This window comes from Staurois parvus, unplaced genomic scaffold (assembly GCF_062004578.1).
Source record: "Staurois parvus isolate SC_StPar_1 unplaced genomic scaffold, SC_StPar_1.0 ptg000160l, whole genome shotgun sequence".
NCBI lineage: Eukaryota > Metazoa > Chordata > Amphibia > Anura > Ranidae > Staurois > Staurois parvus.
The window spans coordinates 565,923-583,189 of NW_028317956.1; the positions used below are offsets into that span (position 1 = coordinate 565,923).

At 41.7% G+C, this 17,267-nt stretch overlaps 1 protein-coding gene across 2 annotated transcripts in view; it reads right to left on the bottom strand.

Annotated features, from left to right (window-relative positions):
• The window catches only part of C1QTNF12 (C1q and TNF related 12), a 120,388-nt gene that overhangs the window by 2,012 nt on the left and 101,109 nt on the right, over positions 1–17,267 (bottom strand). For both annotated transcript variants that reach the window (XM_089675931.1, XM_089675930.1), the window contains one exon: positions 5,524–5,602. In XM_089675931.1, coding sequence (XP_089532057.1) covers positions 5,524–5,602 — 79 coding nt within the window. The remainder of the gene's footprint in view (positions 1–5,523; positions 5,603–17,267) is intronic.

The following is a 17,267-nucleotide window of genomic DNA, read 5'->3' on the forward strand; positions in this document are numbered from 1 at the left end:
CAGTTTACCAACAAAGGGATTGGGGTGGGATAGTATCTGAAGCACTGAACAGATGTGCTGGGACCCTGTATGCATTTCAAGATGTACTTTTAAATGTTGACCAGAGTAAAACAGACCTGCTGCTTGAGCCCAGTGAATAAGTGCCCTGTATCTTCTAGGTCAAAACCAGATCAACAAAATGCTTTATGTAAAGTGTTTGCATTATAAAGCCTGAATAGCTACAAGTGGTGGAAAAGAAAATTTGATATGCCATAGAGATAAGCCCTCTTTGCATGTAATCTGAAAGGCAATCTAAAATAAACTTTTGCTTTTTTTCTCGTAGCCTCCCTAGTGGTCTGATTATGTCAGTATTTCTGTGCTCAAAGCGGTACATTTTTTTTGCATTAAAAAAAAGTTGTTTTTTTATTGTAGGCCTGTAATTTTTAGGCATAACTTACTGAAATCTGTCCGAACAAAAGTCTAGTAAACATCCTGGGTATGTTAAAATTTGAAAAACGAAATCATAAATTATAATTTAATAAATAATCATAAAAAACAATAATTTAATATTAATAAATTTAATTCAATAATATAATCAAACCAAAAACACTGAAATTTGAAATATAGCGCCAAGTTCGCACATCGCTGAGCAAAGTCGCAAAATCGTTTTCAGTGTCTGATGATGAATTTCCCCAGGAATCATTATCACTCAATTCTGCAAGTGGTTCTGATTTACTATCGCTGTTCTCTAGCTGGTCTAAAACCGTTTTTGACCTAAAGGGACACTTTTTGGACGCCATGGACATTTCTCAGTTTCCAGGCAGAAAGAACAGTAAATATGCAGGCAGGGCACAGGACAAAGCACTCGGGACAAAATGTATGTGAAATGCTTTGATACAGTAATGTTTTACTATGTGATTTTAGTGTATTTAGTGAATGTCACTTTTTGACAATTTTAAATTTCCCGCCAGTTCCGTCCCCATACGTCCTGACGTCGCAGGGGACGGAACCCAGAAGACAGATGCCGGCATCGGCCAGAGGACATTGCCGGGGACGCTGCAGGGGGGGCATCGCAGGACAAGGTAAGTGAAGAAGAGATCCCAAAGCAACTCTGCAAGGTATTCCCGAGTGTAGCTCGGGGTTACCGCTTGTGGTGCTGAAACTTTACCCCGAGCTACACTCAGGAATACCGCCAGGGAGGTTAAAGACTAGGTACAACCAGAACTGTGATTCACTTGTTGGCCTGTGCTGCCAGTGTAGTGGTCTGTACACTATACACTGCAATACACAACCCCGGACTGAGAATCCATTATAATACATGCAATGGCAAGCGCTGATTGGTCAGCACAGCCATGTGTCGATGCTATCCAATGAAAAGTGCATCTGCGGCTTAATCTTCTGGTAAGGTATCCCAGAAGAAAGAATTGCTTCTCGCTGGTCAGCACAGTCACATGAGTATGCTGTCTAATAAGTGCTTGCCATTGTGAGCATTATGATGAATACCCAGTCTTGGACTGTATCCTTGGGGGTGGCCAGGATATTTGTAGTTAGTTCACCGTTTAATTTTACTTGAAAAGGTGAACTTACCCTTTAAGGCTATGTCAGGTTCACTTTAAGATCACACAAAGACATGCACTTAGTAGAGCATTCCTGTTTCTTCCTGTTGTGTCTCTGGGACAGGAAGTGAAGGGAAATCTCCCTAAATGGACACAGCAAACAAAAAATAAATGGACAGGGGTGTTGACCCTACCCTACTTTACCCAAAATTAAAATCAAAATGACAATTTAAGGTTTAAATTTCTTCCTTTTTGCTGCTTATGCCTTTGCAACTGGCCCCCGTTCAGTGCCCTCACAATCTCTGTAGTCCAGTAAACTTGGGTGGCATAGTCTGTAACCACAGAACACAAAAAATAGTAGATAACTCAATCACAAGATTTCCTTCCAATGTTTATTTAAAGATCCCAGAGCTTCATAAGCTAAGTTTGTTTGGAGACCAAAATGTCAACTCTCTAAGTAAACATTTTCCTTGTGAGCGAGTCTTCTGCACCCTGGCTGGTACATATACATATAAGCTTGTTTAGTCAAACCTCTCTTTGCTTACACACCTCAGACTGTTGAGTGAACACGTTCGAGAAGGTATTTGCATACGGCACAAACAAACGGTTCATTGCTTTTATAAACTCTTGCTAGGAGAAGGGTTTTCAGAGCAAAGTTCTTGGAAGCGAAGCAGAGCAGCAAATCAAACTATTTTAAAGATGTTCATCCACAAGAAAAACAAATGCAGCCGTGGATATCTAAAGACTCTCTAGATGATGTCTGGGGCTTCCAAAAACAATAATAGTCGTTTCTAGCTGTCTCACGCAGACAACTGCTAATGTTCCAGAAAAATAACTGAAGAAAGGACTGCTACGGAATTTTATGATTCCAAGACTTTCAATGAAACGAAAAAAAAAAAGGTTCAAATAAACAAAGGCTGGAGGATTCCTCTTTATAGATCAGCCTTGAGGGCCACTTGCAAAAACAAAATACCATAATGAACGGCATCCTGGGAAAAATTACATGACTCCTTGAAGTGCATTAGAAAAAAATATAAACAGAGAGGGAGATATTTTGTTATCCCGAAGCAGCTGTAATTGAATGGACAGTTAAAGATCATAAATGGACCATTTATCAAGTTTCATGATCTGTTTAGGTGTCTGTTGTGGTTAGATTTTCATTGGAGAGTCAACTAGAGCTACGGCTGATTTAACAATAATTCAGTTTAATGCATGGCAGTCTGACAGTCTGAGTAAAGAAAAGAAAGATTTAAACTGTGAGTAGAGTGCTTTCTACTCTTCTGTATGGGCAAACAGTCTGTCTCTAGTCCTCAGTAGGAGACTACTATGTTCACAGCCAGAGGCATCTAGTCCTTCATGAGAACAATGAATCTCATGATTAAAGTGTCTAATGGAAAATGTTTCTGCTACCTACAGCTACCAATCAGATTCTCTTTTTTATATTCCTAGTACATAATTGGGGTTACGAAAAGGGGGAATATGACTGGAATCTACAGTTAACAGTTGCTCATTCTATACAGCTGATTTTGAAGACCATAGATCATATGACCAATAGACCGTTTAGCTACCCCAATAGGAAGCTTGCTATCATTAAGCCTATTTTTCTTCAGAATTTACTTAAGGAGCACTTACAACACAAGCTATGGCCAAATCACTTTTTAGCTCAAGCAACCTGACTCCTAGATTGTAAACTCAAAAGAGCAGGGCCCTCGAACCCCTCGTGTATCACAATGTATTGTTTTGTACTGTCGCATGTACTGTCTCCCATTGTAATGTACAGTGCTGAGCGCACTGTTGGTGCTTTATAAATACTGTATAATAATAATAATGGCCCCATGGACATTTTAGGCAGGGACAGAGTATAGCAAGTATTGTCTGCAGCTGCCAGAACTCTTTACACCCTTGCTTTGCTATCTATTGTCTTGAGGCATCTTGGCCTGGGGGTAGTGGATAGTGAAACCATGTGGCGCACAATAGTCAGAACTGCCAATCCTGAGTGTACATGTTTCAGTCATGAATGTTTCAATGGCAAGCAGTGAGACTACTTTTGGTACTGCAGATGTTAAAGGAATGGAACTGTGAAGGCCGCTTGTGTATGGGAGTAATGGTGGTAATTCCACCACTGATTCCTGGAATGTAAGTTCTGAAACCAAATTTGTAGTATGAGGAAGCAGATGAGGGTTGTATTTTAAAAAAAGCTGTGTGTAACCAGCAGAGAATGGTTTATACCCGTATATAAGCTGGCCATACACTTGAAAATTTTATGTAGTGATTGAACATTTGATTACTTTTTTTTTAAACCACAAAGAAATTGAAGCCATGCCACATGTCTTGAAGGTTATGGTACAGATGAGAACTGAAAGAGGACATTCTTCGCTGTCAGTGAAGGATTTGTAACATATATAACTGCAATGCATTGTAATGAATGGGGACTAAAGCATCTGTGGATGCTAAAAGCTGCAGTGTCCATTGGAAAGAACATTGGAAGAATAAGGTGTTGGATGTGGAGGCACACCTAGCATCCAGGTTTATGCTGAAAGGTGTAAAAAAAGCAAAAGAGTTGTGCAAAATGCAGCAAGCTCTAAGAGCCTACCAAATCTCACCTTATTGTAATTAGCTAAAACGATATATAACTGGTTCATATAGGCTACCTTTGGCTACACAGGCTGGTTTACTGAATCAAACCTTTGAGATTTCTCTATTCTGATTTGGAAAACTAGCCGCTTTAGCAGCAAATGCTCAAGGCTTGCTATATGTTACTATATGATATAGGTTTCTGAATGTAACTGGTTATGTAACACTAGCAGTTCCTAGGGAAACAAGTCTAGCAAATGTGTTCACCAGGAACCATTGTAAGGGGGAATACGTTTCACATGATACTCAGCATGATTATTTCAGGTCACAGCCCACAGTTTTACACACTAGAATTGCTTGTGTGTCAGTGGCTAACTGAAGTGTGATACCTAATAGATAGGTACAAGGGCCGTCTGTTAACAACTTGTCAGGCAGGCCGTATTTAGGCAGAATTGTGATACAGGTACAGGTGAGGACACTGGGACTAGAGCTATCCTTAATGTGAACCTGTGCTATGCCACTGGAAAGCAACAGGTCGGTTTTAGGCTACGTTCACACTAGCGTTGTGTGCAGGCGGCAGAGAGGCGTTTGGGAAGCGTTTTTACCGCTTCCCAAAATGCCTCTGCCAATCCTGCACATTACAGCACATGGTGCTGTTCTAACGGGAGCGTTTGCGTTGCATCGCGGCAAAACGGACATCTCTGGTCGAGTCAGGAGGCTTTGAAGCCTCCTATTCTTGTCTATGGTGCCGCTCCGCAAACGCCCGGCCGGCGTTTGCGGTGCGGTTGCGACGCGGTTGCGGGGCATTTGTAGAGCGGTAACACCACTCAAACTGCATTATAGGCGTTTGTGGGGCGTTATTAATGCTCAGCAAACGCCTAGCAACCTCCGCTAAACCGCGCATGCGGCGTTTGCCGAGCGTTAAAAAACGCCCCGCAAACGCCAGACCAACGCTTGCCAAACGCTATAGGGGTGTTTGGCAAGCGTTGGTAAAACAGCCAAGTGTGAACGAGCTCTAAATGACACCTCCCCCCCCCATACACACACACACCTTAGCTGCACATACTTTCCTTTCCATTGCTTTGTTTTGTTCTCTTTAGCCATTGTGAAAGACAAATCTGTATAAGCTCTGAAACACTCCAGATGGAACAAATGCAAGGGTGAGGACTCTCCCTGAGCACTGTAACAGCACTAGGCCTATCACTAAGTACCAGCACCGTCATGGCTGAATGGAGCATCACGGGACGGAAGGAAAAGAAAGCATTTACTGTTGGGGAGGTGGCAGTAATAGTAACTTGCTACTTGTCCCTCCATGGCAAAGCACCGGTTTGTTTTAAGAGAAGATGTGAGGCAGTTTGCAGGAGGTAAGCAGGACCCACCATCCCTTACACCACTAGATTTAAGTATGACTAACCTGTAACTGTAGCAATCCCTGAACATGCACAGTAAATATTTTACTGTTACTTTCCAATCCAGCAATTACTTCCAGGGACCTGAAAAACATAATCAGAGACAACAATTTAGGATTAAGCATAAGTAATGGCCATAATAGCTTTGGTACATCATTGCATTTCAAATATTAAATTCTTTACATAACCAAATGCCATGAAAGAAATACAAAACACTTAAAGAGGAATTTCAGTCATGTTTAAGAAAAAAAAAGTCAACAGCTACAAATACTGTAGCCGCTGACTTTCAATAAACAGGTACTTACCAGCCGAGGGATCCAGCGCTGTCTTCATGGCTGCTGATGCTGTGTCGGGTTTTGTATCCCCAGCACCACCATCTTGGATGTGGAAGCTGGCTGTGACTTCCTGACAGACAGGTTGTTCAGCCTCTTGCGATGTGCCAAGCCAATGTAATTCCTACCTAGGCAAGAATTGCAGAGGTAGGAGCAGGTACCTCTCAAAAAAGGGTAACCACTCCAAGAAAAAAAAAATAGTAATTTTGTTAGAGGGAGGGGGGAGGTCTGCAGTGAAGAGAATTTCTTCCAATCTATTTGTGGGCTGGAATGGTGTGTTTGCCTTGTCTAGATCCCATCAAAAGAGCTGTTTTCGGTCATTAAAATTATCTCTTAAATGGAGCCTTTCAGGGCAGAGATATGGAAGATGCCATTAGTGACTTGCCTTGAATGTGCAGCCTCCATGGCTATATACTGTAGTTGGCTCCTATTGGATTAGGATATTCTTCCTTCACTATTTAGTGAGTCACTGACCTAAAAGCAAGCAAGTTTTTATCACCATCTCTTTCCCCTTGGAAGAGTTTCTCTTTCTGTTCTGCCTGATACATAAAGATTACCACAAGGCAGGGGTGGACTGCCCATTTGGAAACTCGGGCACTGGTCGAGGGCCCGGGGTCAGTAGGGGGCCCATGAGATGCCCCTGGTACCTTTTTCATAGGCTTTTTTGAGTTTGGGCAAGGACACAGGGGCCCCATGATCCCCTATTGCCCGGGGGCCCCATGAGTTGTCAGTCCGCCCCTGCCACAAGGATAGATTGTAAGGGAAAATGTCCCCAGTGGAGACCTGAACAGCAATAAGAACTTTCCCAAGGATCTCATAATATCATATATTACTAACAAAGATTCATATAAAGTGTACAGATCTGTAGATGGTCTTAAAATAGGTTTTGGGGGTGGGGGTGGAACAGACAAGTGAAAAATATACAGGATACATGGCTCCCCATACCTCATTGTAAATATCTCCATCTCCCTCCCCCTATGCACAATAACTATCAAATTCTAAGCATACAGATAGGGAGAAGACGGAGTAGTGCCATAGGGAATGATGGCTGTCCATTAGCACAGGAGCAGACATGGATTGTCCAAATTGTGTACATCAGTCCTTCACATTATGCATGGTTTCCTCCCTCACTCCAAAGATATGCCAGGGTGTTAATTGTCTCCTTTCTGAAACCTCCCTAGTATGATATTAGAACTTGACAGGAATGCAGTGCAGGCTGGGAAGGCTGTGAGAAAGTCAAACAGCAAAAAGGAGATATCTGCAGCTGTCAGTGTTTGGGGTTCTTCGAGGTATTACAACGATCCTTCATATTTATCAAACATGTAAACACAGTGGCATCTTCCTAATGTGCTCCATCAATGGCTTCAAATGCACTCTCTTTTTCACAAATACCTACCACCTAAGCACACTAAACAGCAGTGTTACCTGTAGGTACATTTTTGACTTTTTGTCATAAGTCATTATCTAAGCCTGTTTCGCTGTCTCTTATGACTGTCCTGGCCTGCTGATGTATATATCTACTACAGTTGCATCGATACTGGTATTGGTGCCGATACCAAGCATTTGTACGAGTATCGGTACTCATACAAATGCTCCGATACTAAAAATCGATACCTTGAGGTTCGGTTCTTTCAGCTGTCAGTGGGATTCCCCCACTGTCAGCTGAAATGTATAAAAAAGAATGCTGGCAATTATCGGTTGTTAAGGAGTGGGGCTGCCGCATCCTTAACAACCAATGACATTTCAGCTGTCAGCGGAATTCCCTTGCTGACAGCTGAAATGTAAAAAAAAGTATACCAGTAATAGTTATCTATCCCTCTGAGCAGTTCTCGATCCTCTGTTAGCTCCTGTGCTATATGAGGCAGAGAGCACTGTAAAGGCAAGTGTATAGAAGAAGCAGAGAGCTCAGCCCACAGCTCCCCTGCTCTCTGTTCCTCTCTGTACTCTTGCCGGCAAGTCCTCTGTTGATAGCCAGCTCAGCTCTCTATTCTGCCAGTAAGAGTACAGAGAGGAGCAGAGAGTGGGGGAGGTCTGGACTTTACAATGCTCCCTGTCTCATGTAGCACTGGAACTAACAGAGGACCAAGGATCTCTCAGATCTGACTGTGGAGGAAGGAGAGTAGCTGGAGGGGGAACACAACCCACACCCCCTCCTGCTTCTCTCCCCCTCCCTGCTACTGTCACTGCTGTAGGGACAGGATTTTTTCTATGAAGAGGGGAGATTTGGGGGGAGCTGTGCTAGGTGGGAAATTTTTGGGTGGGCTAGGATGGAGGATTTGGGGGTGTGTGCTAGGAGGAAGGATGGAGGGGGATTTGTGCTAAGAGGGGGGATAGGGGGATTTGTGCTAAAAGGGGGGATGGGGGGATTTGTGCTAAGAGGTGGGAAGAGGGGATTTGTGCTAAGGGGGGGGATGGGGGGATTTGTGCTAAGAGGTGGGAAGAGGTGATTTGTGCTAAGAGGGGGGATGGGGGGATTTGTGCTAAGATGGGGGATGGGGGGATTTGTGCTAAGAGGTGGGAAGAGGGGGAGGGTTACAACCTACAGACAACTGAACTCTATTCACACCAAGTGCAGTGAGGTAACGTGCAAAATCATGTATTTTGTCTTTTGCAGACATGAGTGGGTGCCGTTAAATCTTAATCCTCTACAACCCCAATTTAACACTCCCTCTCCCTAACTCCCCTCCACACCTCCCAAACTACCCCTCTACCTAACCTTTCTAGGCAATAGTTATCGGTAGTCAGTATCGGCGAGCACTTTTAAAAAAGTATCGGTACTTGTGTTAGAAAAATGGTATCGGTGCATCCCTAATATCTACTGTACATCTTCACTGAGTGACTACCACAGACAGAGATGTATTTGACTAGCAAGCTACAATTAACAGCCTGGCTTTATGCTGTGTAGGAGGAAAGGTGGCACCCCTAATAAGGGAATATCTGCATCTCTGGGGACAGACCTAAGCAGAATTTGTGCATATTAATATGTAGCAGTGAGGTTTTTTTTAGTTCAATAGTTCATATCTGGCAGTGGTTTCTGCAAACAGAAAAGGAAAGGGTTACAGTACAGTAGCACTTGTACTTGTAGCACTGGAGTCCTTGATTAGAGTCCTGGTCTGCATGCAGTTTTTTGTTTTCCATGTGCTGTCCATAGGATTACAATGGTTTCCTTCCTCACTTCACACACATGACAGGGTATTAACTGGCTGCTGTTCAAAATTGCCCAAGTATGATATTCTACTGAGTGTGCTCAGGATGGTTGCCTTACCATCAGTCCCAGCAGTACATAAAGAATTTCAAGTTTACAGGGAGAAAGGCACTATAGAAATATAAACTGATTGAATGCTGCAGAGGTAGGGGTGGCTTGTAAAAGTACACCCCACCTTAAACCTAGCTGTATAGCCAAAGTTTTATTTACAGTGCATATAAACTCTAACATTGAACTGAAAACTCCTATTTGCTCACATTTGGTCTGTTAAATATACTATTGAAAGTGCTGTGTTATGTGTGCTTTAAAAGTACCAAAAAACTCTGTTGATCTTGTTAGAAATTCAGAGCTGCCCTATGTCCTCTCCACACTCCCTGTGTCATCTTTAGGAGTCTATTTAGCTTTGGAGGTGAAGACACTAGAAATGGTTGAGTAGTTTAGCAAACGATAACTGAGAGCACTGACATCACACACATGCTGTGTGTTTTCAGCCCACAATAGAAAATTAAGAACCAAGTTTATATGTGGCACATCAACAGGTTCATTCAGTAGGAGTGGAGTCTTTAGAGGGATAAACCATGGGAAAATTTGCAAGTTATGCAGAGATGTACAGCACACTTTTTTTTGCCTTGATACATTCCTTAAGTGTTGGATGAAGTAGGGAAGAGAAATAACCCATGCCAGGTTTCAGCTGCTATCTGTGGCACCACTGTGGTAATTCACCTTCTTTGTTTGTCCAAATGACCATTGTGTTCCAGTGACCATTGTGGCAGAAAGTGATTGGGAATCCAAACTTTTATGGGTATCACAAGAACAGGACTAGAAGGGAAATCTTCGAATGGGGACACACATTTCAGTGACAATTGACCAAGAGGTTTTAACCATTCCCTACTCTATTCAAACTAAAAAAACTGAAAACTTTGGTTTAGATATGGTTATAGATATACTCTAAATAATTTTATAAGAGATACATATAAAGGACCCAAAGTTATGTAACCTCACCTAGAACCCCCGATGACATCAGTTATGATGAAATGCTAGGGCAGAGCCATCGCTTGTGACGTTGCCACATTCATCTCAACCAGGAAGTGTTTGGACTGTATCCGGGGATTGGAGTCTTTTTATGATAAGCATTTTATCTAGGAATCCATGTAGTGGATAATACTGTTAATAAATAGTGTTTTTATGGTTTTACACTATGTGGTTGTCCTTGGCTCGTTTTCCATGTACCTGGAGGATGTTCATTCTTGCTGGATGAGATGCTGTGGATATTAACCACGCTGGTCTGAAATTTGTGGGCACTCTCCAGATATCTCTATATAACCCGGCAACACAAGCGCATGGGACTCTTTTTTCCTTTAAGAGTCCATTCATTTTGGTAAGAATTCTTGGTGGTGGCACAGCACTGATGTTTGTAATTTGAGGAGGAAAGTCACTATTCCCTGCATTTAACTTTCACGCATATCACTTTTGGACTTTTAAAAAAAATTTTCATATGGACTTTATGTTTTTATTGATTTATGATGATTTATGTGTGATGTAATCTTTATTTACATTAGCGGAGAAAATTTTTCTGTGCAACGTTTTTTATACAATTTTGGTCAAATTGGTATTGCCAGCTGCTGTTAACTTCTAGATCCTTTTAGTGCGATTTTCCTTTTTGAATTTTCACCTAGGACCCAATTTGGTCTTAATTCAGCTCTGGACATGTGGACGTTGCTTCGGGTGCCCGGATCGGGGTCACTGTGGAACTTCACTTGCTAATGCCCAACTAAGCAGGCAGGGGCCACAGTCATGAGAACTCTGCATTAAGGCAGCATCCCGATGTAGAAGAGAGCACAACTTCTAGGTATAATGAACTCTTTATGCACAGTTCACTTTGCAGCAATGTTACACTTGTCAACTGTACTTAGGCTTCTTTGTATGATGCAGCAATTCTGAGGGGATACCATGGAGCTTGCATCCCACTCCTCCAGCCCAGTTTTGATGCCACCTCACTACCAGTAACATACTTGAGACCTCCCACCAATATCAAGTACAGACTTCCCAATATTCTGTACTTCTCAGTGTCCTTCCTCGCACTCTTTTCTTTTATGTAGGCAGGTTGAGGTGGGACCCAATAAGTGGCCCACTAGGAGTGTTATCCTTTTAAATTATTTTAGGAAGGAGAGCGACTTTACTTCCTGCCTGGCAGGATCTCTTTTATAGCATGGGAGGAGACAGCCTGGGGAGTAGGTTGCTGGGCATAGGAAGGAGAGCCATGAGTGGAGACACACCTAGGGGCAGAGACTTTACCCTTTTCTTCCCTCTGGAGGGGTTCCCCTTCAGATGGGCACAAGGGATACCCCATCAGCCAGACAAGACTAATGGCTGCTCTTAGAGAGAATAATTTTGTTTAAACTGTTTGGCCCAAGGCTTGATTGACTGTTGTATATTGCAAATCTTCATAAAGAAGAAGTGTATCCGCATGCAGCCTCTGTGTGAGTTCTTCAGATAGTGCAGCAGATGAAGTAAGTGAGTACAGTTGCAGTAATGTCATCTGGTTGTTGAACCCTGGGAGAAGTGGGCCAGTGTCCTGATATCCCTGGGAGTGAGGGGGTAGAGCTGCACAGCCAGGAGGTTGGGCAGAGGATCCAATCTCTGGACCCCCCATGTAGGCTTGATACATAGGGGCTCTGTGTTGTGATGCCAGTCCTGGGTATGGGGCACCTAACACTAGGGAGGGGTTACACTCTGAAAGCCCCTCACCACAAGTGCACTCCGTCAACCCTGCTAAGTCACAATGTTAACTTGCCGGCTGGCAGCTTTAGAACCAAACACTCCCTTGGTTACTCGTGGCAACAGCAAGATTGTCTTTCGCTCTGTAGAATTCACCATTTCTTAACTCCATACAACTCTTTATAACTCTAGGTAGTGCTCTTCCCCCTGATGTAAGCCCTGTTTGCCCTTTCCTTTTGTACACCTTACATGACCCCTTTGTAAGAACTTCAAACCAGGCATTTTGTAACTCTGAAAACATTTACTTGAACTTCTTACAGGTACAGAATTAATATGACGCAATCTCCTACAGATTCCTCCATACACAGGTCTAGATCATCCTAGTTTAGGCTGCCCAGTTCATACCTTTTCAGTAAGGTCCATGATCTGACTTCCAATACCCTAATTGGGTACCCCCAAGAGAGAGAACACGTGCTCACCATAGGACTACATTCTGCAGCATTCTTCCTGTCTCATCCCATGTGGAAGGTCCCCCCCCCCCCCCAATAGGCTGCTTCCCATTGTATTTAGAGCCCACCGCAAGGGTACAGAACCATGAACATCCACGAGTTATCGGTCTTAACCCCTTCTTAACCCCCTGGACAGCCTGCTGTACAGGAACCCGCTAACACCTACTTTATTATTAACACAGGGCAAACCAATAACATGAGGTAGGATGCACACCAACATTAGGCACGTGCCTACATTCAGAATGTGCCATGGTGAAAGGTATGCTTCTTTTTAACAGGCAGAGATGTTTTTCAAAAATTATGATGCCAGTTGGATATTGCAGATACACAGAGTGGGATTAAAAGAGAAGATCCTAAATTTAGAGTGACACATAAATATCTTTTTTCCCCCAAAATAGTCCATATAGTACATTCACTGCTTATTGGTCCTATAATCTAGTTGCTTACTGTTTATCCTGCTTTTCTGCTTGCTTGTAATGTACTCTGTGGGCTCTCAAACCACTCATGTGCACTGCTCTATGCTTCCTACAAATCCCAGATTCCATAATACCTCTCAAGAGAGAGCAAGAGAGGGTGGCTACATTCCTACATATAGTGGGACCATGGAGAATGAACACAGTCTCCCTCTAATAGGAAGTCAGCTCACAGCAGAAAAAAAAGAATTTGGAGATTTTGAGGAGGCTGAAAACAATAGAAGGGACTTTTCAGAGTTAAGAATACACACTTGAATAGAATTTTTTTTTTTAAACCAGAGTTTAGTGCCACTTTAAAGCAATCATATATTTGTATTTTTACCAGGAAGGGTTAAATATAATAATTTTTCAATCACTGCCTTTTAGTTGCTCGAGGCTTAGTGAGAAGTGAGTGACTGGAGTACACAAATAAGCCTGACATAGCCAGCACATTCACAGTACGTAGTGCTTGATGCCAGGCGGGAGCCGGCCCTGACATGTATGTCTCTGCTCGAGATTCTTCCAGAATGATGACACTGTGTCCACTCACTCTGCTCATTATCAACTGTGAATTTCTCAGTCAAACCAGAGTGGAGAGTCACTGGGAACTGATAACTCATTACAGGAGGTGACAACTCTAAATGTTGCTGAGAACTTAAATCTCATTCCAGAGGCATATGGAAATTATGTCTAGGCCAACTCTGCCCAAAACTATTTCAGATTTGATCTCAGAACTTTTAGTCCTGCCGTTGCTAAGATTTTGCCAAAGCACAATCTTTCAGTTTCACTTACTGAGCTACCAATCACTAGACCCAAGTAAGGTAACATGTCAAAGGGGGTGACTCTACCACTTAGTTCATATTTCAGCTGACATTGGGTATTTTGATGACAGCTGCAATAGGTGAAAGAGTGGTAGGAGATATCTGGAGAGGTAAGTATAAAGTCGCCAGTGGTAGGCTTTACAGAGATTTCAACCTGGGAGAACAGTTTATGGGGTGATAACATAGCGATGGGCCCTGCGGAAAAATGGGAGTGGCTACATTGTGTAAGGGGCATAGCTTAAGAAGCAGTATTGTGTCACATGTCTTTGCGCTGATGACACAAAGTTGTGCAATAAGGTTGAAATCATTGGAGGTCTCTGTAATGTTCAACATGATTTGGCATTTATGGAAGATTGGTCAAGACAATGGAAACTTCAGTTCAATGTTTCTAAATGTAATCTTGTTCAATTAAGCTTAGGCAATAAAACCTGGAAGCTGATTGGTTTCTATGCAGAGCTGCACCAGATTTTGCACGCTCCAGTTTTAGTAAATAACCCACACAAAATCCATTGATAGAGTACAATATTGGGGTACAGTGTTGGCCAGTACTACAGAGGAACATTTTTTGGGAGTACTTATTTCAGATGATTGCAAAATGAGCAAACAGTCTGGCCAAGCAGGAAAACCTTGGATGCATGCCTAGAAGGAACACAAGCAGGTTCAAGGAGGTACTGATTCCTTTATGGAGACCTTTAGTGATACCTCATTTAGAATACTGTATCCAGTTCCGGAGACCTCACTTACAAAAAGATATCGATAAGATAGAACTTATCCAAAAACATGCAACAAAAGAATGGTGAAAGGTCTGATGGATAAAACATATCAGGAGAGACTTCAGGAACTTAACATGTACATCTGGAGGAAAGAAGGGAAAGAGGGAGACATGACCGAAACCTTTAAATACATTAAAGGGGTGAATAAGGATCAGGAGGGCAGGATTTTCAATATGAAGCCAAGATCAGGAACACATAGACATGACCTCAAACTAACAGGAGGAAAGTCCAAAACTAATCTTAGAAAGTATTATTTTGCCCAATAGAGTTGTCAATACTTGGTATAGACTTCCAGTAGAGGTAGTGAGTCAGTCAACAGTAATAGAATTCAAACATGCTTGGGACAAACATAGATTTATACTCAGGAAAAAAAAAATACATATATAAATAAAAAAATTGGGCAGACTTGATGGACCACTTGGCCTCTTTTTCTGCCATCGCTCTTCTATATTTCTGTTAATACAAGCAATGAACAAAAACCACACAAATATATGGAAAAATAAAATATTCAGAGATTTCATAGACAAGTATAGTTTGAATTATTTGTTAATACAGCTATTTTATTTAATCTCTATAGACAAATTAAAATCCTGTTATGCATAACTATATTTTATAAAAACAAATGCATAAAGCATTCAAGCTTTCTTTATGATTCATTGTGACCAAGTTTTTTTTTCTTTTTTTTTTCTTGCCTCAACATATATAACTTTATTCTCGATGTCTACACTCTGTTCTTGTTCTTCTTATTGCGACCCCCGGGGGGGTATTTATGATGATTTATTTTTTTTACTGTTTGTATTGTCTATTACTTCAATAAAACATTTTATTGAGGAAAAAAAACAAATACGTAAATGTATACTGTATATATACTATAATGAACACTCTAAAACATTGCATATCCAAACAGTTACATGTTTAAATATAATGTTGCATAAATAGGCTAGGTTCACATCTGTGTGAGTTATTGCCACTGTTGGACTGCACCTGTTCCGCAGCCGCATCCACCCACACAGAAAACTTAGCTGGATGCATGCGGGTACCATTAATCCTAATGGCACCTGCACGAACTGGAAATTGCAGCTACCACATCCTGCACTGGAAACTGCACTGCACTTGCAGTTCCCATGCTCGCTGTGATTCCAAAAAAGGAGCAGAGACTTTTTACCTGCATTTTGGGAAGCCTGGTAAGGATGCAACTGGTGGTATCCAGCTCCGTGGGGGGAATGATCTGTGTCTGATTGGCTGCACTGGAGGCCAGAGGAGAAGTCTGGGGTCTAATAAGCCCCCGATCTCTCCATAAAGTGGACCTGTCACTTCCCATGCTGTCACAAAAAATTATTATTATTATTATTATACAGGATTTATATAGTGTGAACAGTTTGCTCAGCGCTTTACAATATAAAGAGATGTTGTTCATCCCTTGTGATAGCAATAAAGTTAATAAAAAAATAAAGAGACAGTGTAAAAAATTTTTTGTGTTCTTTAAATAAAATAATTTAAAAAATTTACAGTGACCATGTTCGTCCGTAGTCTCTCTCAAATGCGAACACATGCAACGGTTGCACACACCTGTGTAAACAACTATTGCAACACACATGTGAAGTATCTCCACGAACGCCAGAGTGAGAGCAATAATTTTCCAGATCTCCTGTGTAACCCTAAACTGATCTGTATAGGTTTTTAAAATGTTGCCTTTGGGGATTTTTAGGAACCGTACTTTGGTGTGGTTCTAAGGACAGACGCAAATTTAAAGCGTTACTGTAAAGACATGTTTGGTATCTATTTACTCATTGTAACATCTTTTATATTTTACCAAAAATTGTGTATTATATTGTGTTTTTGTGCATTAAAACACATTAAAGAGTATTTTTTAAGAAAAAGTTAAAGAAGAAGTTCACCTTTTGGATAAAAATAATAAATGCACAATTTTTTGCAGGTAAAAAAATGTGAATTTATTATTTTTGTCCAAAGGAGCCTGTAAACCATTGCATCAGTAGATCGCTGATGCCATGCAGGTCACCTGCAGACCTGTCAGAATATCTGCTTGCCGTACCTGATGTACGAGCAAGCAGATATGTCGATAGGAAGCTTCAATGAACTACCACATTGCTCCACAGTTCCGTGGTAGTTCATTGAAAACTACAAACCCACAACTGCTAAGGCTGTTGGGACTTGTAGGCACTTATACAGAACACTGTGAATGAGTGACACGGTCTTGTGGGTGGAGCCCCGTACGGCTGCGCTGTTTTCAAATCTGACAGATAGTATGGGGAAACTTCTCCTTGTACTATTTGTCAGAGGGAGGGGGGTGGCGGGCATGGCTATGGGAACATGTTACATGTTCCACCCTAATAACAGGTGGAACATGTAATATGTTCCAAAGGTCAACTTATCCTTTACATTTAAAAAAAACACTGAGCAAATATCATGTGACATAAAAATAAGCAACAACCACCATTTTATTTTCTAGGGACTCTGCTTAAAAAATATATAGTGTTTGGGGGTACAAGTAAGAAGAAAAAAAATGTATGCACATGGTGAGCAAAGGCTGGCCCACTTAGTCTAATTCAATAGAAGCTCAAATTGCTGAAAAGTTAATGCTGGTTCTGATAGGAAAGTGTCAGAACACACAGTGGGGTTAATTTATCAGCTTCTAGGATTTTTTGTCAAAGCTTAATTGAACAAGCTGAAGTTAGAAGCTGATTGGCTGCCATGCACGGCTGCACTCTCCTGTTTTAGTGAATCAACCCAAGTGCATCTTAGTTTGTTGTGTATGGGGCTGCGTAGCAATAGAAGAAGGTATCTTTGATGTATTAAATTGAACTCCAAATTCTCCAGATTTCAATCCAATCAAGCATCTGTGGGATATGCTGGAAAAACAAGTACAATCCATGGAGGCTCCACCGTACAACTTATAGGACTTAAAGGATCCACTATTG